The following is a 24776-nucleotide window of genomic DNA, read 5'->3' as shown; positions in this document are numbered from 1 at the left end:
ATTTACAAAGGTATTTTTCTAAGTAATCATTTAGTTGTAACAAAAGTAATGTCTTATATATGTAATTAGGCATTCCCCTTTTGATCTTCCTGAGTGCTGAATTTCTGCCTGAGAGGATATTAGCTCAGCACTAGGCCTTATTTAGGAAACCTCTCTGCTGACTTCCATTAAAAACCCACAGGGCAATTTGCTGCATAACAAGATGAAAAGTTTCATTTTTCACATTCATGGGGGGAAATCTTTCAATTTTAAATTTCAACATCATCCCCCAAAACGTCGGGAGAACAGTACGTATAACAAAACAATAAAAGAAGAAGCCGCCCTTGTTTTTTAAAGTTACCCCGATTCCTTAAAACATTGTTGAGAATTTATAGCTTGCCTCAACGGCCTTTGGCTCTCCCAAGGTGGCTCAGTCTTGAACCTTGGCGCCACCCACTTTGTTTTGTGCAACAACGCGAGAGGCTCTAGCCTTGGAATTCCCTCGCCCTCCCCAAAGGAAGGAGGCCCCACCAGGGAAGGGAAGGAACTCCGGGCTCGCTTTCGTTCGGCCTGACCGGCTGGGCCCTTTGCTCCTCCCTACCACAGAGACGAAACATCTCGGAATTTGGGCCCACCATAGAGGTGCCGAGGGGCAGAGCGCCAGGGCCAATGGCGCTGTCTTATTTACCGGAACTTCCGAGGTGAGCGTGCGGTAGTCGCTCTAGCCTTTCACCGCCCCTTCTCTCTCTGAGGCGCCGGACTTGTGAGGAGAAGCCGGAAGCCGCGGGACTCGGGGCGACTCGGGTCTCCGTCCTCCTCGCCTCCCTCCTCTCCATGGCACCGGGCAGCGGGGGACCCGCCAGTCCCCGGAACCGCCTCCGCAGCGGGACGGTAGCAACGTTGACGGCGGAGCGGAGGCGGCGCCGAGGAGACCGGTGACGCCGCCTCTGCCGCTCCCTCCTCCGCCTCCTCAGGTCCGGCCTGGGCTCCCTCCGCCATGGGCTCCCTGTTCCGCAGCGAGACGATGTGCCTGGCGCAGCTCTTCCTCCAGGCGGGCTCGGCCTACGAGTGCCTCAGCGCCCTGGGCGAGCGCAGCCTCGCCCACTTCCGAGACGTGAGTTAAATTTATTAGTTCATGCTTGATTGTCGGGGGGGGGGGGGCGTGACACCATACATGAACTTATCACTTTTTTTTACAACTACTGTATAACTTTAAAACATACAGAAAGTTAAAGACCAGCATAGAATCGAGACTAAAAGCCCGTACAGGCAGGTTTGTCTAAGTAAAACTTCTTCCTCCAGCAGGCCCCAAAGAGAATGCAGCTTGTCTGGCTGTTAACCAGAAGGTTAGTGGTTCAAGGCAAGCCCACCTAATGACAGCTGTGGATAAGATTTCTTCATTTCAGGAGGATGTACTAGATCAGGGGTGGCCAACTTCCAAGAGACTGCGATCTACTCACAGAGTTAAACACTGGCAGTGATCTACCCCCTTTTTTGAGGTTCGGGTCAAAGTTGTTGAGCTTCTTTAGGGAGGAGGAAAGCGATGTTGAGCTTTTTTTTTAGGAAGGAAAATCCTGTTTTTGGTGGTTCAGGTCAAAGTTGTTTTAGGGGTGCAGGGCAAAGATGTTGAGCTTTTTTTAGGGGACCCAAAGTTGTTTAGCTTCTTGGGGGGAGCCACTGATCTACCGGTGATCTACTACAGACATCCAGTGATCTACTGGTAGATCATGATCTACCTGTTGGACATGCCTGTACTAGATGAACTGTTGTGGTCCATTCCAATTCTACAATTCTGTAATTCTGTGAAAGGTGCCTCCTGATATCAATAGGCAGGGAGTTCCAGAGCATTGGTGCTGCCACGCTATAAACTGATGTTTCTTGAACTTGGGTCCCTAGCTGTTGTTGGACTACAACTCCCATTATCCCTGACCACTGGTCCTGCTAGCTAGGGATGATAGGACTTAGAGTCTAGCAACATCTGGGAACCCAAGTTTGAGAAAGGCTGCAAACAATTTGGTTTGTACAGTTGTGGAGCATTCTTAAAAAGAAATAAGGCAGCATTGTGAATAAGTAGAAAAGGAGTGTGTCCCTTTCAGATGACGCTGGAGGCTCCAGCTCCTGTCAGCCTCAACCAGCATGGTCAAAGCTTGCAGATAGCGGTGAGTTGCCCAGAAATATTGGAAAGGCGACGTACTGTAGAGATGGAGGGCAGGATTCAGCCCCCAGCTCAGCTTTCATGTGGGCTGATTGCCATCTCTCAGGCTTACTTACCCGTATATTCCGGCGTATAAGACGACTAGGCGTATAAGACGACCCCCAACTATTCCAGTTAAAATATAGAGTTTGGGATATACTCGCCATATAAGAAATACGACCCGGTGTATAAGACGACCCCCAACTTTTGAGAAGATTTTCTTGGGTTAAAAAGTAGTGTTATACGCAGGAATACACAGTACCTCACAGGCTTGTAGGGGAGCATAGGAACATAGGAGGCTGCTTTAAACTGACTCAGACCATTGGTCCATCTTGTGTAGTATTGTCTACACAGACTGGCAGCAACTCTCCAGGGTTTCAGACAGGAGCCTCTTCCCACATCTTGATCATCTTGGCTGCCGTCCTCTGCACATGTTCCAACTTGTCAATATCCTTAAATTGTGGTGCCCAGAATTGGACACAGTAATCCAAGTGTGCTCTGACCAAGGCAAAATAGAGCGGGACTATTACTTCCCTTGATCTGAACACTAGACTTCGGTTGATGCAGCCTAGAATAGCCATAGTTGGGTTTTTTTTACTGCTGCTGCTGCTGCTGCATCACACTGTTGATTCCTGTACTATGGGCCAGCCATCTTATATTTGTGCAGCTGGTTCTTTCTGCCTAAGTGAAACTTATATTTGTCCCCGTTGAAATTCATTATTTAAATTTTGGTCCAGTTCTCCAAACTTGTTAAGGTCACCTTCAATCCCAATTCTGTCTTCAGTGGCATTAGCTACCCCTCCCAGTTTGGTGTCATCTGCAAATAATAATAATAATAATAATAATAATAATAATAATAATAATAATGTATTATTTATACCCTGCCCATCTGGCTGGGTTTCCCCAGGCACTCTGGGCAGCTTCCAACAGAAGGTTATAAATACAAATTTGATTAGCATCCCCTCAATACCTTTACCCAAATCATTTATAAAGATGGCCAGGATCCATTGTGTTGTCCAGCTAGTTCTGTATGTGTGAGCCCAATTTTTTTGCTGTCACAAGCCTTATGACCCATACAATCTAGGAAATAACTTTTAGTGCTCTTGTATAACCAGGTGCTTAACTGGGAATAGTGAATGATTTGCTGTTATGCATTGTATTAGGGGGACCCATTGTGGGTTTTGTTGTTTAATTGGCTCCTACTTTCAACATTTATGATGCTCCCATACAACATTGCTTCCATGCTGGTAATAGCAATGGCCAGGATCCAAAACATTTCATAGAATCATAGAGTTGGAAGAGACCACAAGGGCCATCCAGTCCAACCCCCTGCCAAGCAGGAAACACTATCAAAGCATTCTTGACATATGCCTGTCAAGCCTCTGTTAATTTACTGATTAACAGAATTCGTTTGAGTGAGAAGTTCAGCATTTCCTTGTCTTTATTACATTTGCTTCTTGGTTTTATGACTCAGACACTCTAGGCCTTCCTTTAGAAGCTGGTGAACAGAATATTGAATTATGTCTTGAGCAAAGGTCTTTAAGATGTTAGTTCATATTTTATTGTGTTGAAATAATCATTCCTGCCACTCACCATCTGGCCCAGGGCGGGGCCTCACAGGCCTCAAAAGGACTGCTGCCGCTGCTGGTGCTGCCCAGGACTCTGCTTTTTAACATCTACATGCAGCCGCTGGGAGAGGGGGTTTGGGCTGGCTGTCCATCAGTATGCGGGTGATATCCAGCTCTACCTCTCTTTCAAATCAGAACCAGTGAAGGCGGTGAAGGTCCTGTGTGAGTGCCTGGAGGCAGTTGGTTGGAGGATGGATGGCGGCTAACAGATTGAGGTTGAATCCTGACAAGACAGAAGTACTGTTTGTGGGGGACAGGAGGTGGGCAGGTGTGGAGGACTCCCTGGTCCTGAATGGGGTAACTGTGCCCCTGAAGGACCAGGTGCGCAGCCTGGGAGTCATTTTGGACTCATAGCTGTCCATGGAGGTGAAGGTGAATTCTGTGTCCAGGGCAGCTGTCTATCAGCTCCATCTGGTACGCAGGCTGAGACCCTACCTCACCGTGGACTGTCTCGCCAGAGTGGTGCATGCTCTAGTTATCTCTTGCTTAGACTGCTGCAATGCGCTCTACGTGGGGCTACCTTTGAAGGTGACCCGGAAACTACAACTATTTCAGAATGCGGCAGCTAGACTGGTGAATGGGAGCGGCCGCCGAGACCACGTAACACCGGTCTTGAAAGACCTACATTGGCTCCCAGTACGTTTCCGAGCACAATTCAAAGTGTTGATGCTGACCTTTTAAAGCCCTAAACGGGCTTCAAGTATACTTGAAGGAGTGTCTCCACCCCCATTATTCTGCCCGGACACTGAGGTCCAGCACCGAGGGCCTTCTGGCAGTTCCCTCGTTGAGAGAAGACAAGTTACAGGGAACCAGGCAGAGGGCCTGGTTGGTATTGGCACCCGCCCTGTGGAACACCCTCCCACCAGATGGCAAAGAGAAAAACAACTACCAGACTTTCAGAAGACATCTGAAGGCAGCCCTGTTTAGGGAAGTTTTTAATGTTTAATAGATTATTGCATTTTAATGTTCTGTTGGAAGCCACCCAGAGTGGCTGGGGAAACTCAGCCAGATGGGTGGGGTATAAGTAATAAATTATTATTATTATTATTATTAATAATAATAATAATAATAATAATAATAATGTAGTACTAATGCTTGGGTACCCTTCAATTTTTGAATGGAATTTCTTCCAAAAGAAGAAAAGTATTTTTAGCAGGATTAGAGGTGAGAGAGGGTTGATCTCAGAGCTTGGATATTGGATTGTGAATATAAGAACAGCCCTGAGGGATCAGGCCAGGTCCCATCATCCCCTGGCAGCATAGCTAATAGTCCAGGATCACAGGTGTTGTGCTTCAGCAGCGTCTGGAGGACCGCAGGTTCCCCACCCCTACTGTAAATATTGATGCAAAGGGTTTTTATGTTGGATCTTGGGGCAAATAACATTTTCCTTTTTTCCAGCTCAATCCAAGCACCAGTGTCTTCCAACGGAAATATGTGGGTGAAGTAAAGAAGTGTGAAGAGATGGAAAGGATACTTGGTAAACCTGGGAACTGCAGGGCGGCTGACTGCTTCTTCATCATGCATTAAGCACTGGGGGAGGGGGGCATACCTGATTACCCTGGCAAAAGGCTGTTCCTCTGTAGGGAGGTCCATTTCAGGGTCACATTTCACATGTGTCATAGAATCATAGATGTGTAGAGTTAGAAGGTGTTTCAAGGGTCACCTAGTCCAACCCCTTGCAATGCATGCAGGAATCTTTAAGCTCTGCTTTAAAAACTCTAGTGAAGGAGAGTCCACCACCTTCCGAAGGAGTCTGTTTCATTGCTCAACAGTGTACCATCAGAAAGTTCTTCCTGACTCCTTTCTTGTAACTTGAATCCACTGGTTTGGGTTCTACCCTCTAGAGCAGGAGAAAACAAGCTTGATCCACCCTCCATTTGACAGCCTTTCAGATATTTGAAGATGGGTATTATATCTCCTCTTAGTCTCCTCTTCTTCAGGCTAAACATACCCAACTCCCTCCACCGTTCCTCATAAGGTTTGGTTTCCAGACCCTTGCATCATCTTGGTCACCCTCCTGCACTCGTTCCAGCTTGCCTCTATCCTTAAGCTGTGGTGCCCTGAACTGGACACAGCATTCCAGGTGGGGTCTGACCAAGGCAGAATAGAGCAGCACTATTATTTCCCTTGATCTGGACACTATTTTGTGCTGCTTTTGGGGGGCTCATGTTTCACTGAGATAGGTGTATATTCTGTAGTCTACCAATTTGAAACTGAGTTTACTTAGGCTTCAGCTTTCATGCTTATTCCCTTTCCAGAAATCGGAATTGGTGCATTCATTCATTCCCCCCTCCCCCCTCTCTCTGATGGCCTTTCAGGGAAATGAGATAAGCCTATTAACAAACAATGTGACTAAAAGCTATTTCAATCTTTAGCATTGCTGAACGCATTGCTCTGTGTTGCAAATTGCATTCTCATGCTTTTAAACTGCTGGCTTAACACAGTTGTTAGTTTTACCAAGTGCTCAGATTTTGAAATTTGCTGTCAGGTGACTATGTAAGTGACCACCTCAATAGCTTTGTCAAGTATTAAATTGTTCCATACATGTACTGCTTGGATTATGGCAGTACTCTTTACATGAGGTTGCCCTTAAATTGGAAACATCATCCGGTTCAAAATGCAGCTGCAGGGATGCTGATAGGAGTATAGTGATCAGATCAACTAACACCTGTCCTGTGTGACTTATTCTTGTAGCCAATGGATTGTATCCAGACTAAATAAATTACACTTCGTTCCCATTGAAATCAGTGGGACTTAATGGGACATGTCAATGAATTAAGTCCCATTGATTTCAGTGGGGCATAAGTGCAACAGTGTGGATCCAAATCAATTTCTTTTCGGGCTCAAATTAAAGGGGTGGGTCTGACCTTTAAAGCCCTAAAAAGACCTTGAAGGGATATTCAGCTTTGCTCTCAGATTAGACCCACTGAAATTAATGAACATGACTGAGTGAAACTTGGTTGAATCACCATCTGTAAAGCCAAGGATCCAATTATCCAAAGTAGCATCCTCAAATCTAGTGCCCTCCAGGTGTTTTGAACTACTGTCATCCCTAATAATAATAATTTATTTATTTATGCACTTCCTGGTGGAACTGGACTTCTCTGTGACCCTTCCCCTCTGCAGGGAGGTGGGACTGATTTGGATGGTCCGCCCCTGCCACTTAATGGATCCAATTGGCTTTCAGAGAGTGGTAGGGGATGTTTTATCCCATGTTGATGGCCTTTCAGCTGATTCCCTGGTGGCCCGCTGGAATGCGGAGTTAACCAGGGCTATTGACTGTCTGGCTCTGAAGCGCCCTCTCAGATTGCATGGAGCCCAGATGACCCTGTAGTTTTCCCTGGAGCTGAGGGTGATGAAACAATCGTTGAGACGGCTAGAGCGCCAGTGGTGGAAAACTCATTCTGAATTAGACCAGATACGGGCTAGAGCTCAACGTCGAGATTACCAAGTGGCAATGGCGACGGCGAAGAGGACCTTCTTCACCACCTCTCTTGCATCTGCAGAAAACAGCAGCAGGAGACTTTCAAGTGGTTCGCAATCTATTGGAACCACTTTCGTCACCGGGGCCTGGTAGGGACCCCAAAATCTCTTGTAATGCTTTTGCATAGTTTTTTTGCAGATAAAATCACTTAAATTCAGAAGGAGATAGACTCCACCGTGGGAGCAGGGCCGGGGCAGGAGAGTGCTAGAGTCCTGTCTGGTCATGTTACATGGGATCAATTCCAATCTGTTATCTCCGAGGATGTGGACAGGCTGCTTGGACGAGTGAAACCGACCACCTGTCTCCTTGATCCTTGCCCATCCTGGCTAATAAAAGCGAGCCGGGAAGGGCTGGGCAATGGGCTTTGCAGGGTGGTAAATGCTTCCCTCTGTGAGGGAGCCTTCCCAGACCCGCTGAAAGAGGCGGTCATTAAACCGTTTCTTAAAAAAAAATCTTTAGACCTGGCCAATATGGCCAACTATTGCCCAGTCTCAAATCTACCATTCTTGGGCAAGGTGATCAAGCAGGTGGTTGCTGAACAACTCCAAGCAGGCCTGGAAGATGTGGACCATTTGGATCCCTTCCAATCGGGATTCGGGCCTCACCATGGGACTGAAACAGCCTTGGTCGTGCTGGTCGATGATCTCTGGTGGGCTTGGGACAAAGGTGAGAGCTGTTTCCTAGTTCTGCTGGATCTCTCAGTGACTTTTGATACCATCGATCATGACAACCTTGAGGACCGTCTAGGGGAGCTCGAAACTGGGGGCACTGTTAATACAGTGGTTCCGTTCCTTTCTCCTGGGCCATGTCCAGAAAGTGGTGTTGGGGGATGAGGTTCAGACCCCTGGGCTCTCACTTGTGTGGTGCCTCAGGGTTCCGTCCTCTCCCCCATGCTTCTTAATATCTATATGAAGCCGCTGGGAGAGATCATCAGGGGGTTTGGGCTGGGTGTTCATCAGTATGCAGATGACACCCAGCTCTACCTCTCTTTTAAATCGGAACCAGTGAAGGCGGTGAATGTCCTGTGTGAGTGCCTGGAGGCGGTTGGAGGATGGATGGCGGCTAACAAATTGAGGTTGAATCCTGACAAGACAGAAGAACTGTTTTTGGGGGGGACAGGGGGTGGGCATGTGTGGGGGACTCCCTGGTCCTGAATGGGGTAACTGTGCCCTGAAAGGACCAGGTGTGCAGCCTGGAAGTCATTTTGGACTCACAGCTGTCCATGGAGACACAGGTCAATTCTGTGACCAGGACGGCTGTCTACCAGCTCCATCTGGTATGCAGGCTGAGACCCTACCTGACCGCGGACTGTCTTGCCAGAGTGGTGCATGCTCTAGTTATCTCTCGCTTGGACTACTGCAATGTGCTCTACGTGGGGCTACCTTTGAAGGTGATCTGGAAACTGCAATTAATCCAGAATGTGGCAGCTAAACTGGTCACTGGGAGTGGCCGCCAGGACCATATAACACCGGTCCTGCGAGATCGGCATTGGCTCCCAGTATGTTTCCGAGCACAGTTCAAAGTGTTGGTGCTGACCTTTAAAGCCCTAAATGGCCTCGGTCCTGTATACCTGAAGGAGTGTCTCCACCCCCATCATTCTGCCCGGACACTGAGATCCAGCACCGAGGACCTTCTGGTGGTTCCCTCATTGCAAGAAGAGAAGTTACAGGGAACCAGACAGAGGGCCTTCTCGGTAGTGGCGCTGCCCTGTGGAACGCCCTCCCATCAGATGTCAAGAAAATAAGCAACTATCCTATTTTTAAAAAACATCTGAAGGCAGCCCTGTTTAGGGAAGTTTTAAATATTTAATGCTGTATTGTTTTTAACACTCGATTGGGAGCCGCCCAGAGTGGCTGGGGAAATTATTATTATATTATTATTATTTATACCCTGCTATCTGGCTGGGTTTCCCCAACTACTCTGGGTGGCTTCCAGAAAAATATTAAAAATACAATAAAACACCAGACATTTAAAACTTCCTTAAACAGGGCTGCCTTCAGATGTCTTCTAAAAGTCAGATAGTTGTTAATTTCCTTGACATCTGATGGGACCAAACTAGCTGGGGCTGATGGGAATTGTAGTCCAAAATTATTTGGATGGCACTAGGTTGGGAAAAGATGCTCTCAAACAGAAGTGGGGAACCTCTGGTGTGTGGACCAAATGGGTCCCCATGGCCCACCTACTCTACACCTTATGTCACATAGAATCATAGAATTGCAGAGTTGGAAGGGACCCTGAGGGACATCTAGTTCAACCCCCTGCAATGCATGGTGGGTAGAGACACAGCTGCAAATAAACAATTGGAAACTTTAAAGTTTTCTTCCCTGTTTTTAACCTTCCTTTTCAACAAGCCTTTTAACTGGAGATTACTGTCCCAGTCTATATTGGTTTTGGAATTGTTTTATATCTTAAATTCTTTTAATTGTTTGTATATATGTGCTTATTACTTTGGGAAGTTTCATAGGAAGTGATTAATAAATGCAAATAAATAAATAACTGATGATTTCTAGTTTGCAGCCTCTGCAAGGCAAGAATTGAACACATTCTACTGTACATCTCAGTTCACATGGTGTAACATTGTGGCCTGACAGGCTTATGGAGAGGCCGCCTTAAGCTTTGGGAGTCCTGGAAGGTGTTAAGCATTCTCTGCAATGCAGAATATTCCCAGAGCAGCAGCCAAATCTATGTGGCCAAGAGTTCCCCAAGGATAATAACCCTGAGAGCTCACTGCTTTGGAGAGTTGAAGTTCCTCATTCCCTAGCAAACCTTCCATGGAACAATATTCCTTGAGTTAGAATACTCCTTTGAAAGTATTTCTCTCCTTTACTCCAGGATACCTTGTGCAAGAAATTAAGAGAGCGGACATTCCTCTACCAGAAGGAAATGTTACCCCTGCTGCCCCTCCGTTGAAGCAGATGTTGGAGATTCAGGTACTTTTGGGGAATGGTGATCTTCTGGAATTAAAGGGTAGTCATAGATCCACTTATTTTCCTTTATTTTGGGCCAATTGTGGAAGCTTGCATGCTCGAATTCCCAACTTTCCTTCAAGAAGCTCATGAGTAGAATTTTAATCTTGTAACAACAACCATGTGAGGCAGGTTAGGCTGAGGCCCTGACTTGTTTGGGCCCATCCAGTGAGCTTAGCTCAATTGGGAGCTGAGAGTCATTGAATAGAAAGTACAGATCTTTCATCCCGGTGCATAATTAAATCAATGCTTGCCAAAGAAATACTCAATAATACCCTCTTCATTTTTGTGTGGTAAATTGGGGCTTAGTGGGCTTTCTTCTGTTTGAGTCACAGTAGTGGGACTGGTTGGGAATGCCAGTGAGTTGTGGTGCCTGCTTATGATATATGCGGGTGCCCAGCGCTTACAAACATCATGAGGTGCAACTGATTGACTGGAGGGGGCAGGCAGAGTCACAAAGGACTGGCCACTTCAAAAGGCCCGAGATGGAAGACAGGTAGAGAAGAGGAAAGAGCAGTGCAGGAAGGGGAAAGACAGAGAGGAAGAAAGGAGAAAGGTGTATACTTTAAGTAAGGGAAACAGACAGGAATGAGTTTAAGAAGTAGACTGTTGTGAAGCTACCATGATGCAACTACTAAACAAATTTTACCTTATGGAACTGAGACTCAATCAAAATTGAGAGTGACTAGCTAACTCCCCAGTGGTTTGACATCTCCCCTAAAGGTATACTACTCCAGTGTCTTGTGAAACAGACGGATGCCAACAATAAGCTTATTTCAGAAAGTAATATTGAGCCTTGAGGTTTTTGTACAGTAGACCTGGTGCTAGTTCAGCACTGTAACAATTGAATGACTGTCATGGGAGTTGTGGCCATACAACATCTGGAGGGCCACAAGTATAGAGCCAGAATGGAAATGCCCTTTTGCCCTTTATCGCAGGAGCAGTTGCAGAAGTTGGAGGTGGAGTTGAGAGAAGTGACGAAAAATAAAGAGAAGCTGAGGAAGAATCTCCTTGAGCTGACGGAATATACCCACATGCTACGGATCACCCGGTCCTTTGTCAGAAGAACTGCTGAGGTACTGTTACCATTGCATGGCAAACAGTGTGGTGTAGTGGTTAAGAGCGGCAGACTCGGAATCTGGGGAACCGGGTTCGCGTCTCTGCTTCTTCACATGCAGCTGCTGGGTGACCTTGGGCTAGTCACACTTCTCTGAAGTCTCTCAGCCCCACCCACCTCACAGGGTGTCTGTTGTGGGGGAAGAGGGGAAAGGAGATTGTTAGCTGCTTTGAGACTCCTTCGGGTAGTGTTAAAGCGGGATATCCAATCCAAACTCTTCTTCTTCTTGGGCTTACAGAAGGGAGGCAATGAGCCATAGGCCAGTTTCCAGGGCCCACCTAGTACCTGATAATGGCTGCTGGATTCTTGCAGCATTGGGCCTTGCTGCAGTCCTGTGAGGCACTGAATGCCATTGAATGCAGGCAAATGCAGTAGCCTTAAGCCTTGTTTCCCATCTCTCTTGGTGATCATCACTCCCCTGTGATTTGGGCACAGCCCTAGCACATTTGAAGAAATGTTTTCTTTCATTTTTTTTCTTTTTAGTTTGAGTCCTGTTTACTTACGAATTATGAAGAATTCCCAACTTTAGAAACGGACCGCTTAGTGGACTACAACTGCATGCATAGACTTGGTGCCAAACTGGGGTAAGTGATGAAAAAGTTTATACAGTCGTACCTTGGATCTGAACGCCTTGCGAGTTGAACAGTTTGGCTTCCGAATGACTCAAACTTGGAAGTGAGTGTGCAAGTCTGCGAACGTTCTTTGGAACCCAAAGGTCCGATGCAGCTTCTGCGGCTTCTGATTGGTTGCAGGAGCTTCCTGTAGCCAATTGGAAGCCATGCCTTGGTTTCTGAACGTTTTGGAAGTTGAACGGACTTCCGGAACAGATTTTGTTCGACTTCCGAGGTACGACTATAGACAGCTGGGCACTTAACTGTTAATGGCCATTTCACATTTAGATGAAAATGAAGGTCTGACCACTTTGATGGTGCCACAGATATGGCAGATTTTTGGAATAATTTAGCTCTTCTTTAGTCTTTCCCTTCTAGTGAGGAAGCGAGCCTGCATTAATCCTATTCTTTTGGGTGTCATGCATGCGGGTGAGTGCTTGCATGAGCGTAGTTTTATGTAATTAACCTGCCTACTCCAAAGTAAATCCCAATAACCTCAGTGGATTTTACTCCCTAGTAAGTGAGTTCAGATTTGCAGCCTAATACCTGTTTCAGAGCTTCAAATTGACAGTATTAACAGTTGGCACCAATCAGTGTCATACTGAATTGAGCTCTACCTGGTTTGATATTTGATAGCCAATTGTGTTTCCTTCATGTGCCTGTTGTGCTTTTAAGTAAGGAGGAGATTAGTAGATTAAAAAATTATTATAAGTGCTGGGATCTTGTATCTCACTTGGTATGACCTTGTGTAATTTTAATGGTTTCCATGTGCACCTCAGTGGCAGAGGCATTTTAGTTTACAGATAATCTGTGAATGCCCAGCTCTTCCTAACTAACTTCACTGGCATGTAATGATAGAATATGGTATCCTTTCTGGTCCAAATGCTCATGCAATAAAATTTAAAGTTTGCTCCTATAGTATACTTTGTATTTTTTTAAAATGTAGGTTTATATCTGGCTTAGTTCACCGAGCAAAAATTGAAGCCTTTGAGAAAATGCTGTGGCGAGTCTGCAAAGGATATACAATTGTTTCTTATTCAGAACTGGACGAGTGCCTAGAAGATCCAGATACCGTGAGTAATCAGGACAGATAAATAACACAGCCTGTTTCTGAAGGTTGATCATCCCACCTCCTCATCTAAATTATACATCTGCACACAAAGTATATGTTGCTACTTGGGTGTTATGGCTGGATCCAAAGCAAGGTCATCACACTTGTATCCTGTAGAAATGGAGTATTTATTATTTATTAGTAATTGTATTTGATTTTTTAGCTGAAGAGGCTTCTAGACAGCTTACAATAACTTATCCTACTATGTGAAAACTATGGCACCTAAATGTGACTTACTTACTCAATATCCAAACCATAATGTTTAACTGTGACTTGTTTTAAGCTTTTATGTCTGAATAGCAAAAGCATGGTTAAAATACAGTATATTTTAGTACAGTATCATCATGATTTGAACTGGGTTTAAACTGAGTTACACCTGCAAGAGGTAAACCATGGCTGAAAAGTGGCTCAGAGGGGGAGATTACAAACTTTCACATCTGGTTTTGATTAAAATGCAACGTGTTAATCTTAATGGTGGCTTGTTGAAACAAGCCAGCTTTGTAGCTCACGGTCTGAAGTTTCAAACAAACCATAGTTAAGGGCCGTATTTTTTCTGAGGGTACTCAAGGGCATGCAGTACCCCCCCCCATGTTAAAAGTGTGTCACTTACTGTAACAACTTTAAAAATATTTAAAAGCACTGATTAAAGGCTTAAGATCAACTGACAAAGTGCATTTAATAAAGAATGGAAATGAAAGCTTCTGAACCCCTCCTCGCAGCTGTGCCAGAGGAGCAGCGTGGGGGAAGTATGCAAGCCTGAAGCTGTAGCTCATTCTTGTCTTGGCAAAACATGGTTTCTTGTGATATTGTTCAAACACAGCCACTAGATGACTGGGAGCAGTCTCAATAAGGTTAGCCATAGTTTTGCTGTTCATTAGGGATTTTAAGAGTTAAGCCTGTACCAGAGCTTTGTGCATGTGGAATCTCTTCACAGAATACAGAAACCCCCTATCTACCATTTTTGTGTATCAAAATTCATTTTTAAAAGAAATTGTGCAGTTGGTTCAGTATGAGTAGTTAGTCGATCACCAGTAAAGTGGAATTGTAGTGGTCAAATTTTAACTGAACAATTTCTGTTTACTTTTCAGGGAGAACCTAACAAATGGTTTGTTTTCTTAATATCTTATTGGGGTGAACAGATAGGCCAGAAAGTTAAGAAAATATGTGACTGGTAAGAATTAACATAATTTAATTTGCTTTACTTTTTCCTACTGAGATTTTTATATTGCAGAATATGGTCTTAAATATTTCTCTCTCTCTTTGCAATCAGTGCTAGTCCCTATCTACATAAGAATTGCCCCTTTCTGTTGGGATTTGTGTGAGACTCTCAAGGCTAAGCCCTAGTACTGAACTTATTCAAACATTCAATTTTTAGGCATAATATAAAAAATATGAGGTTATACAGTTGTACCTTGGATTACAAACACCTCAGGTTACAAAGACTTCAGGTTACAAACTCCGCTAACCCGGAAGTAGTACCTTGGGTTAAGAACTTCATCCCAGGATGAGAACAGAAATTGTGTGGCAGCGGGAGGCCTCATGAGCTAAAGTGGTACCTCAGGTTAAGAACGGACCTCTGGAACGAATTAAGTTCGTAACCAGAGGTACCACTGTACTCAAAAGGATACAATGTGTGCATGGGGCATGTTACCTGACCTGAGACTGTGGAGCTTGAGGGGAGGCACAATTTCGCTTCTGCCACCAGCCAGGTGACCTGGCAATTGGGAGATGAACCTCTCCTTGTTCTTTAGCTGGTAAAGGAGCAGTTGCTTCAGTCCGTGCTTTCCTCTACTCTCTCCATTCCTTTTTCCATTTGCATTGTGTCTTACTAGATTGTGAGCCTTTGGGGCAGGGCAGTGGTGCAGCTAGGTAGCCATAAACCCTGGATATAATGGTCTTATGCAGAGCTCTCCTTTAGATGGCTACATATATCCACTGGCGGAGTTAGCCACTCAGGCACCTGGAGCAGCGCACATGCCGTGCACCCAGGGGCAGGACGATCCACCCACAGGGGCGATCAGCACGGCACCACAATCCGCCCGGGGGGATTTTGTCACCCCCCTCTGGGATGACACCTGGGGGGGACTGCTGCCCCCGCCCCCCTCTTCCTAAGCCCCTGCTTGTATCACTTCATTTGTGAAACACAATTAACATTTTCCCTCCCCACCTCACCATTCTGTGCTTTACAGCTGCATTATACATTACAGATAAGTTAGAACCAACAAAACAAAAGCAGTTTGTCAGTCCTGGTGGATAAAGAAATAAATGCTCTGAGCATATGGTAGTGTTGCATTTTAAATTCACTTAAATCGTAGTCATCATGTAATATAGGATTAAAATGGGGTTTGCTTCTGATGTCCTAATGTGTCAGGATCGTGGGGTGGTTGCTCACGACTCTTGCTCCCAAAAAGGTTGTTCATGATAAGTACCCAACTTTCTGTTTTCTGCTTCCAAAAGCAGGAGAAGGGGAGGCACAGATACTTTGGAGACTGGCTATAGAGGGAATAAAAAAATGCCAATGTATTTGAGCTTTCTGGTTTCCATTTCTGAACTTTTGCTGAGCAGCAGCTGCCAAGTGTCCCTGCATTGTGCTGTGACCTGGCAGTGTGCATTGAAACTGAGATTTAGATCACAGTTGCTTTGCCAACTCTAAATTGTGGTCTTCAGTCACTAGAAATGCACAGTCACTTCTTGTGCTGTTTCCCCAAATATTCTACAGCATGTACTACAGAATGCAGCATGTACTGCTTTGTCTGTGGAGGATCTTGTAATGTCTGCCCCAGAACTTGAGTGCATGCATTGTAGGAATCCTTAGGAGCATGTTCTGGGCTGCAGACCCTGCTACCAATGGGGTGCTGGTGACGTTTCTTGAGCCTCATCATCACCACACCTGAACTGAGTGTGCACCTGAAAACATGACTTCTGTAGCTACATATGTGCTTATTAATTGCATTTGTATCTTGCATTTCTTCAGTGGCAATATGGTGACCTGCACAGGGTTCCCTGGAGGTTTCATATTCAGGCACTGATCAGACCCAGGCCTGCCTAGCTTTAGTAAGGTGGCAACATACCATATTTATGTGAATCTAATGCACACCTCAATTTTCAAAACCTTGAAACAAAAAAAAGTATTTGCTATGTTAGCTGTGTTTTTCAAGCTTGCAGTCAAACCTAATGTGCACCCTATTTTTGTGACGTCATTTGGGCAAAAATGGTGAGCATTACATTCAAGTAAATACAGTAATATTTATTTCACCATAACCCTGATCCTCACTGCATACCTGCAAATTATTCTTGGCAAAATGTCTTTAAGTAGAGTTTGTCTGCCATTGTTGAACTTCTCAACCCGGAACCCCTGATAAAACTTACAAGGCACCTTTGTTTCCTGGTACACAGTCTGACAGCTGCTGTGCTGATCCATCACCCTGGCAGACTTCTTCAGCTCTGTATCTAAAGTTGGGGAAGGGCTGTAGCTCAGTGGTAGAGCATCTGCAGAAGGTCCCAGGTTTATTCCCTGGTGTCTCCATGTTAGGGCTGGGAAAAGCTGCTGTCTGAAACCTGGGAGAGCTACTGCCAGCCAGAGTAGACAATACTGAGCTAGATAAACCGGCATTCTTGACTCAATATAAAGCAGCTTCCTATATTCCAGAACTATTTTAGGCTTTGTTTTTGTGTTGTTGTTTTTGCAAGACCAGATTAAGTTCCCACTGCTTTTGTTTTGCAGTTCTGCTCTTCTCTTCTATGTTGGGCTCTTTTATGTAGACTATTTTTGTTTTTTGCCAGCTACCATTGCCATGTCTACCCCTATCCCAGCACCCCTGAGGAGCGCCGAACAGTTATGGAAGGACTCCAGGTTCGCATTCAGGATCTTCATATGGTGAGTAGAAAGTTACTGGTGCACCTTGGAGGCACAAATCATCTCATGGAAGAAGGTTAATACATAACTTACAGTTCTGAGTGCATGTTTAAAAGGAAGAGGTTGGACTAACTTTCGACCATATGGACTTTAATGTAAACGAGGGGTGATCAACTTCACTTTTTTTGCAGGTGTTGGCAACAGTGGCTCTGCTTTCTGGGAACTCTTTACAGTTTATGAGCTGTTATATGTGTACTCAGGCATAGGATTTTACATATAAAATGTGTACACCTAAGAAGTCTAAAAGACAGACCTCTTCTATTCAGCACCTGACACCTGTTGTAGCTACCGCACTCTTCCATTCTATCAAAGGTCATTCCTACCTGTTTGGTCCCCTCCCTATGCCTTTTAAAGTGCATTTTCTCTTCTCTTTCTATGTAGTTTCTCATAACAAATAAAAAGGACAATACTTTATTTGATAAAAATAAACTGATTGGGGGGAAAATTCCTGGCTGTATGGCTTGGAGATAAGAAGATACTTCCCCAACTGTCTGGAAAGAAATTGATTGCCATCTGTGCTCTCTCCCTCGCTCTGTGTGTGTTTGTGTAAGAGAGAGTGAAAGCATGTGCATAAACTCAAGCCAGAATATAATTACTTGCTTTCCAGTAGCTGTACTGGTCTGTTGTACTAAGAAAAGAATTTCTCTTGATACCCATCCAACCCAGTGGGACTCACCTCTGGGTAGATCTGCAGAGGCTGTCTGAAAATTCTGCTGGTTCCTAACAAAGGGCCAGCTAGATAGGTGCGGCTTTGTAGTGTCAGTGTGTGGATGAGACAGTGGTGTTGGGAGGAGCGGTTTGGGTTTGTTAGATGTTGGAGAACTTTTCAGGACAAGGCGGGCCAGTGCAAAACAGATGGGCTCCACTTGAGCTGGGATTGAAGCAGGCTGTAGGCTTCCCACAGGCATCTGATTGGCCACAATGATAACAGGATCCTGGACTAGATGGGCCATTGGTCTGCTCCACTTGGTTTGTCCTATGTTTGTGTGTTGGCAGTTCAAATTGGAGGTAGGCATGGTGGGAACTGTAGCAGGGCGGTCTTTATTGTGGAGTAGTTAATCCAGAAACAAGTGGGCCCCAACCAATTTTCCCTGAGGGAATGTGCCCCTTGATGGAAAGACTGCACAACCCTTACTCTATTTCTTACAACATGAAAGCATTTTTAGTCGGGCCGCCTGAAGCCAGATGGAATAGCTTTTGAGCTACCAGTAGATAAAATCAATACAGTGGAACCTCGGTTTATGAACACCTCGGTTTATGAACACCTTGGTTTACGAACGCCGCGGACCCGTCTGGAACGGATTAATCCACTTTCCATTACTTTCAATGAGAAAGTTCGCTTCAGTTTATGAACACTTCAGTTTATGAACAGACTTCCGAAACCAATTACACCCATGCTTCGGGTTAAGTACGCTTCAGGTTGAGTATTCCGCAGACCCGTCTGGAACGGATTAATCCACTTTCCATTACTTTCAATGGGAAAGTTCACTTCAGTTTATGAACGCTTCAGTTTAAGTACTCCGTGGACCATCTGGAACAGATTAATCCACTTTCCATTACTTTCAATGGGAAAGTTCGCTTCAGTTTATGAACACTTCAGTTTATGAACAGACTTCCGGAACCAATTGTGTACATAAACCGAGGTACTACTGTACTGAAAGACCTATGTGAGTATAGATAGCAAGGGCAGTTGTGTGAACTTTGTATAAAGTTGCCCTGTTAGTTCACTGTTCTTGCTATAGTTTTAAATATTTTTCTAAAAACAACAACAAAGGTACTGCATAAAACTGAAGATTATTTACGGCAAGTTTTGTGCAAGGCGTCTGAGTCTATCTACACCTGGGATGTCCAAGTGAAGAAGATGAAAGCCATTTACCACGTGCTGAATCTCTGCAGCTTTGATGTCACCAACAAATGCCTGATTGCTGAGGTCTGGTGCCCAGTGGCTGATCTGCCAAACATGCGCCGAGCCCTCGAGGAAGGATCTGTAAGTGATTTAAATTTTATCTCCGGGTTTGCTTTATTTATTTTTATACCACTTAATTATTAACATTTATAAGCAATGTACTTAAAAACAATGCACAGAAAATGGCACAATAACATTCATCATAAAAACAGACACCCTCTTAAAATGCCTGCTGGAGTAAAAAGGTCTGCATCATGTGCCTCTCATTCAGCAATGAGACTGTCTGTCTTCATCTCAGCAGGGAAGGAGTGGGTTTGGGGCTCACTGCACTGCGCTGAATGTACTGAATGGTAGGAGAGAATGTTGCACTGGCAGCATGTAGCATTCAGGGTTTTCAGTATGAATGATAAATTGCATGCATTTCTTTATAAATAGAGGGGAGGAGGCTGTGAGTTGCATGGATAATGAAAGTGCCTTGCATGAACAGGTTATGGCTGAAGTTCGGCAAATAGCAAGGCTTAGAGGATTCTCTGTAGACCTCTGTGGATGTCATGTGAGGTGGAAGGCTGGAGTTGCACAGGCTCGCCCTGGCTGACATACACACATTTGGATCTCATGGTTGCAGAGGAGGGGTTTGCACATCTAGTTCTGAAGCATGTACTCTAGCATGTGAATGACATGAAGAGTTTTGTATGTGTACATCATCAGAGCTGGGGTGGCTTAAGTCTGACTCTGCACCTCCCCACCCCAGTTCTGCTCATGCTCATTGTCTGGTTGACAGAATGTGGAAATCAGTGTTATTTTTCCAGCTTCACAAAAAACAATACTGGTCTCCTTTTTTAAAATTATGTAAGCAGAATGAAAGTGGAGCGTCCGTCCCTTCGTTCATGAACACGATACCAACAAAGGAAACGCCTCCAACTTTGATACGTACCAATAAATTCACCTCTGGATTCCAGGGCATTGTTGATGCTTATGGGATTGGGAGCTACAGAGAAGTTAATCCAGGTAGGTCACTGATTGAAAGATACTTATTGAGAAGCAGGATTTATTCTTTCTCCCTTGTTAGGAATGGTTGCAGGAGAAATCTTTATAAGGCATGGCAAAGTGTCTGCTATTTAACACTTGTTAGCAACAATGGTTTACCATGTGCTGCTGAGTGCATAAGAGTGCAAACTAAATTCAGCCGATTACACATACAGGTGGACAGAGGGGAGGTGCCCCTTGGGCAGAAGATGAGCAGTGTAGACTGGGATAGGGGAGAACTAGATTGCATTTGGCATAAGTCAGAGAAGAGAAGACCCACTGAAATCAACAAGCTTGACATACAGCCCAAGAGAGTGTCTCAAAAGTGTTCATGGAAAGGCTGGGTTTTGAGGAGGAACATGGAAGAGCAGAGCCGTGGCTGGATTATGCTTTTCCTCCCTTCTTTCAAGGGCTAAAATGAGCCAAATTCAGCCAAATTCTGGCACTTTCAAACAATGATTTAGAGTAATCTGGCATAGGCAGCTTATGGATAATTTGGATACTATGCATTATGTATAGTTGCTTATAAAGCTGAAATCTTGTCCCTCTCATTTTGCAGCTCTCTTCACCATTATCACCTTTCCCTTCTTATTTGCTGTGATGTTTGGAGATTGTGGACATGGCTTCATAATGTTCCTCTTTGCTTTGTTCATGGTATTATATGAAAAACACCCCAAACTCCTACGATCACAAGATGAGGTACAGATGAAATCTTCTTCTTCTTCTTCTTCTTCTTCTTCTTCTTCTTCTTCTTCTTCTTCTTCTTCTTCTTCTTCTTCTTCTTCTTCTTCTTCTTCTTCTTCTTCTTCTTCTTCTTCGCAATATTTCTATTTCTGTAAATGGCCCATTAGTCCCCACCACCACCACTGGAGTTTTGCTTGTGTATCTGCCACATAGAAGGGGAAATACTTTAAGGCAGAATAGAGCAGTCTGTGTCCCTGCAGATCATGCTGAACTTGAATTGCATCTTGCGAAGGGCCCGCAGATTCTGATGCACTGCAGCTCCCATCAGCCCCAGCAGCATGGCCAGTGGTCAGGACTGGGTCAGGAATGATGGGAGTGTAGTAGTCCAAAAACTTTGGAGAAAGCCCTGTTTTTGGACAACTGATCATTCTGACCATGTGTTGGGCTCACCCAAAGGCATGCATAAACTGATGGTAAATTCTAAATAGCAGAGATGTAACTCAGCAAATCCTCATGCCTCGCTTGTGATCTTCCTGGGGGCATCTGGCTGACCCCTTTTGGAAGCTGAATGCATCCAGCAGAGCGGTTTCTTATATTTTTATGCACAAAGCACACTGCATCCTTACTAAGATTGGCTTCTTCTTCTTCTGAATTTCTACCACACATTGCAGTACCACGTAACTCTGAATTGTGGCATATCTGGGCACTGCACCATATCAAATACATTGTTTGAAAGTGCATCAAAGCTTTTATGTGCTGCACATGTAACAAAGCATCTTATCTTTGAAGTTCACATGGCAGTCAGTGGGCCTGTCCTTTTTCACATTTGCAGATCATGAAGATGTTTTTTCAAGGAAGATACATCATCCTGCTGATGGGACTGTTTTCTATATACACTGGCCTGATCTACAATGACTGTTTTTCAAAGTCTTTGAATATATTTGACTCCCACTGGAACATTTCACAAATGTTTGCTGTGGAGTGGCGGTGAGTGACTCCTTTGTTAAACCCAGTGTGGTGTGAAAGCAGCCTACTGTATTGAGATAGGAAGCTCAGAGGTATCTCTCCCCACTTGTGCAGTGTCCTAAACCTGTCACAGTATACTTTTCACTCATTCTATGGTAAATGAAATGTGCCTCCAATTCCTGCCATTTTCATGATTAATTTTTTTAGCCTTTCAGTTCAATTATGAAGTATCTTTTGTGGTGTGCAGAATAATAAATGGCTTACTTTAAAGCAACAGCCAGTAACTGCCATTCTAAAATATTGTGGTAGTTTTTTCTCAGTCATTTAATGAGAGGGATATGTCCTTCACTTGAAGGACATATTTACTAGCTACCTCTATACTTGGTGGTGCCACCACCAGGGGCTGCTCTGTTGGCATTGACCTGTGACAGGGCCTTTTCAGGGGCCACCCCATGGTTGTGGAATGCTCTCCTGGGTGAGGTGTGTTTTTCTCCCTCATGATTGACTTCCAGGTGATTTTTTAAAAAACATCCCTGTTTACTCAGGCATTTGACAGCTGAAAGATGCTGTTCCTGTCAAACCTGAGGTGACTGTTTATATATATATATATTTAAATTGTTCCATTATTGATGTGTTTGCCACTCTGCGCTCCTTATGGGAGAAAGATGATATATAAATTGTATTCATTATGATTATTATACTGGAAGAAAATGGACACTTGTTTCAAGAGCTGCCAGTTTACATGGCTGTTACCCAGCTCACCTGTAAGCAGAAACAATGAAAACAGTGAAATTTATGGGGGAATGGAACAGGACTTTCTTTGTGGTGGTGTCCTCTATGATGCAGAACTCTCTGGCCACATTAGTTCCTGGTTTTTGGTTTTAGCCAACAGTCAAAATGTTTCCTCTTCTCAAGAGCTTTCCTTGTCCGAAGACGCAAGTCTGTATATTCTATTTTTGCATCTTGCAACTTTTTTTTTAATGGAGCACGTTATAGAGTTCCTTACAACTCCCTGTCAAGCTAGCTGAGAAGGAGATCTCTCTTAATACAGTAGACCAGCAACTGAAGCATGATTTACTTACACAATTGCAGCTTTGGATTGGTGGCAGGAAAACAAATAAATAGATAAATGGGGAGTGCAGCAGAAACAGTTGGAAGGAGCCGTCTGAGATTTCATGTGACCTTCCCAGAGCCTGGTAAGCAAGGCACCAGAAAAGCTCTTTCTGCGCTGGGTTTTGCTGCCATGGAAATAGTTTTGAAGCCCTCCACCTTGCTCACTCGGCTCTGGGAAGGTTGCACAAGGCCTCTGGAAGGCTGTAAATACAGAGTCGGACTATTGTTCCATGTAGCTAACCATTGTGCACAGTGACTGACTGGCAGGATTTCAGAGAGGAGTGTCCCCCAGCCCTACCTGCAAGATATCACAAGATCCTTGTGGGATCTTGCTGGAGCTTCAGATAGCAAATAGCATATTGTGGTGATACAAATGTCTTCGTTCAAGTCCTAATTCTGCAGTGTGGTGTTGTTGTTTTTTAACAGTGAGGAGGACCTGAAGAATCAGTATTTGATGTTAAATCCAAATGCGACTGGAGTGTTCATAGGACCTTATCCTTTTGGCATAGATCCGGTTAGTGTTTTCCCCCGGAGATTCCACTGTGGCAACGATGACCCTTTAAAGAAGAATTGGCAGTTTTACGGTGCTGAATCATAGGCCAACAGATTTACAGCTTTAATTTATGTAAATATTTCTGTTTGCTAGGATAGTCCTATAGGGTTGGCAGCTGTTCCTCACTTCTTAAGGAACTGTAGTGTACATGCAAAAGGTGGAGGGTTCAGTCCCTGACATTTCTGGGTGGGTCTGGGAAGAAAGTTATGCCTGAAACCCTGGAGAGCTGCTGTCAGTAGACCAGAAATGGAGAAAATGTGGCCCTCCCAGCTGTTGTTGGACTCCACCTCCCATAATCTTTTTCCATTGACCATTCTGCCTGGGGCTGATGTGAGTTGGAGCCCAACCTAGATGGCCACAGGCTACTCACCCTTAGCATAGGCAATACTAGCTGGTCCAAGGGCCTGTTTCTGGGATAAGGCAGCGCCCTGTGTTCCTAACAGCTTTGTCCCACAGAAGGTAGCTGATCAAAGGCACCCCCAAAAAATCATGTTCCCTATACATCTCCCACCCTTGTCAGCAGCACTTAGTAACGCCTTTTATCTCACTTCAGTTTGCCCCCTTGGAGCCTCTCCCTCAAAGAATTCTCAGCATAGTCCCACCTTGCTTTCTCCACTGTAGGATGATTTTCCATTTCAAGGACATTATCCTGGGTGTCCCATGTTTTCTAACTTGCAAGAGAACTTAAGTGTGTTTGTGAAAGAGGTACATGGGGTTCCTTGCTTACCTTGCATACAGGAATGCTGGAGAAGGACTCCGAACTGTGCTCTTTAAATCCTTGCTTGTAGTTAGAATTTGAGCCAATACCTCATTCCCCTTCCTCTCTCTTACCAGATTTGGAACCTGGCAAGCAATCGTCTCAGTTTCTTGAATTCCTTCAAAATGAAAATGTCTATAATTATTGGAGTGACCCACATGACGTTTGGGGTCATCTTAGGAGGATTTAACCACTTGTAAGTGTGTGTCTTCACAGCAGAATTGCAGCAACCAAAAGTGGAATTAAGGCATAAATGTATTTTTAAAATTCCTGTTCTTATGATAAAATGAAAACAGCTCTACATAATCAACAAGCTGAAGCTTACCAATTTATCAATGACTGTTAGTGCAAACTTTTCCATGACAATTAATATAACCTACATCAGGGGTCCCCAGACTTACCTGCCTTTGGGCCGGTGCCCGCCGCGCCAAACGCGCGGCAGGCTGGAGGGCGGGGGAGGGCGCGTGCAGTGGGCCGGAGGGTGGGGGGTGTGCGCCAGTGCGCATGCGCGCACCCATTTACTGGCGCGGTGGCGCGCTTCCAGGCCGGAAAAATCGCCGAAAATTGTTTGTGCACATGCGTATGGGCCTCCCCCGACCCGGAAGTGCACCTCCCCCGACCCGGAAGTGACCTCTTCTGGGTCTTTTCGGCGATTTTTTCAGATCTTGAAGTGTGCCGCCACGCAGCGCGCCGCAAGAGCGGGTGACGGCAGCGGGCGGCGGGGGTCGTCGCGGGCCGGATTGGGAGGCCAATTGGGCCGCATCT

General features: G+C 44.9%; 1 protein-coding gene across 2 annotated transcripts in view; it reads left to right on the top strand.

Moving 5' to 3' along the window:
- Window positions 1–728: 728 nt before the first annotated feature.
- Window positions 729–24776, top strand: part of ATP6V0A2 (ATPase H+ transporting V0 subunit a2) — a 34009-nt gene continuing 9961 nt past the window's right edge. Inside the window, exons 1-14 of one of the 2 annotated variants that reach the window (XM_035097888.3) lie at window positions 729–1093; window positions 5200–5278; window positions 10118–10215; window positions 11190–11327; window positions 11852–11952; window positions 12926–13052; window positions 14179–14261; window positions 16874–16967; window positions 18781–18993; window positions 19770–19920; window positions 20498–20637; window positions 21455–21609; window positions 23128–23215; window positions 24089–24207. In XM_035097888.3, the coding sequence (XP_034953779.1) occupies window positions 977–1093; window positions 5200–5278; window positions 10118–10215; window positions 11190–11327; window positions 11852–11952; window positions 12926–13052; window positions 14179–14261; window positions 16874–16967; window positions 18781–18993; window positions 19770–19920; window positions 20498–20637; window positions 21455–21609; window positions 23128–23215; window positions 24089–24207 (1703 nt within the window). In that variant the 5' untranslated portion in view covers window positions 729–976. Of the gene's footprint in view, window positions 1094–5199; window positions 5279–10117; window positions 10216–11189; window positions 11328–11851; window positions 11953–12925; window positions 13053–14178; window positions 14262–16873; window positions 16968–18780; window positions 18994–19766; window positions 19921–20497; window positions 20638–21454; window positions 21610–23127; window positions 23216–24088; window positions 24208–24776 lie in introns of both variants that reach the window. The other variant, XM_035097887.3, reaches the window with a different exon arrangement.

The sequence above is a fragment of the Zootoca vivipara genome, chromosome 16, assembly GCF_965207765.1.
Source record: "Zootoca vivipara chromosome 16, rZooViv2.hap1.1, whole genome shotgun sequence".
NCBI lineage: Eukaryota > Metazoa > Chordata > Lepidosauria > Squamata > Lacertidae > Zootoca > Zootoca vivipara.
This window is presented reverse-complemented; position numbering and strand designations above follow the sequence as displayed.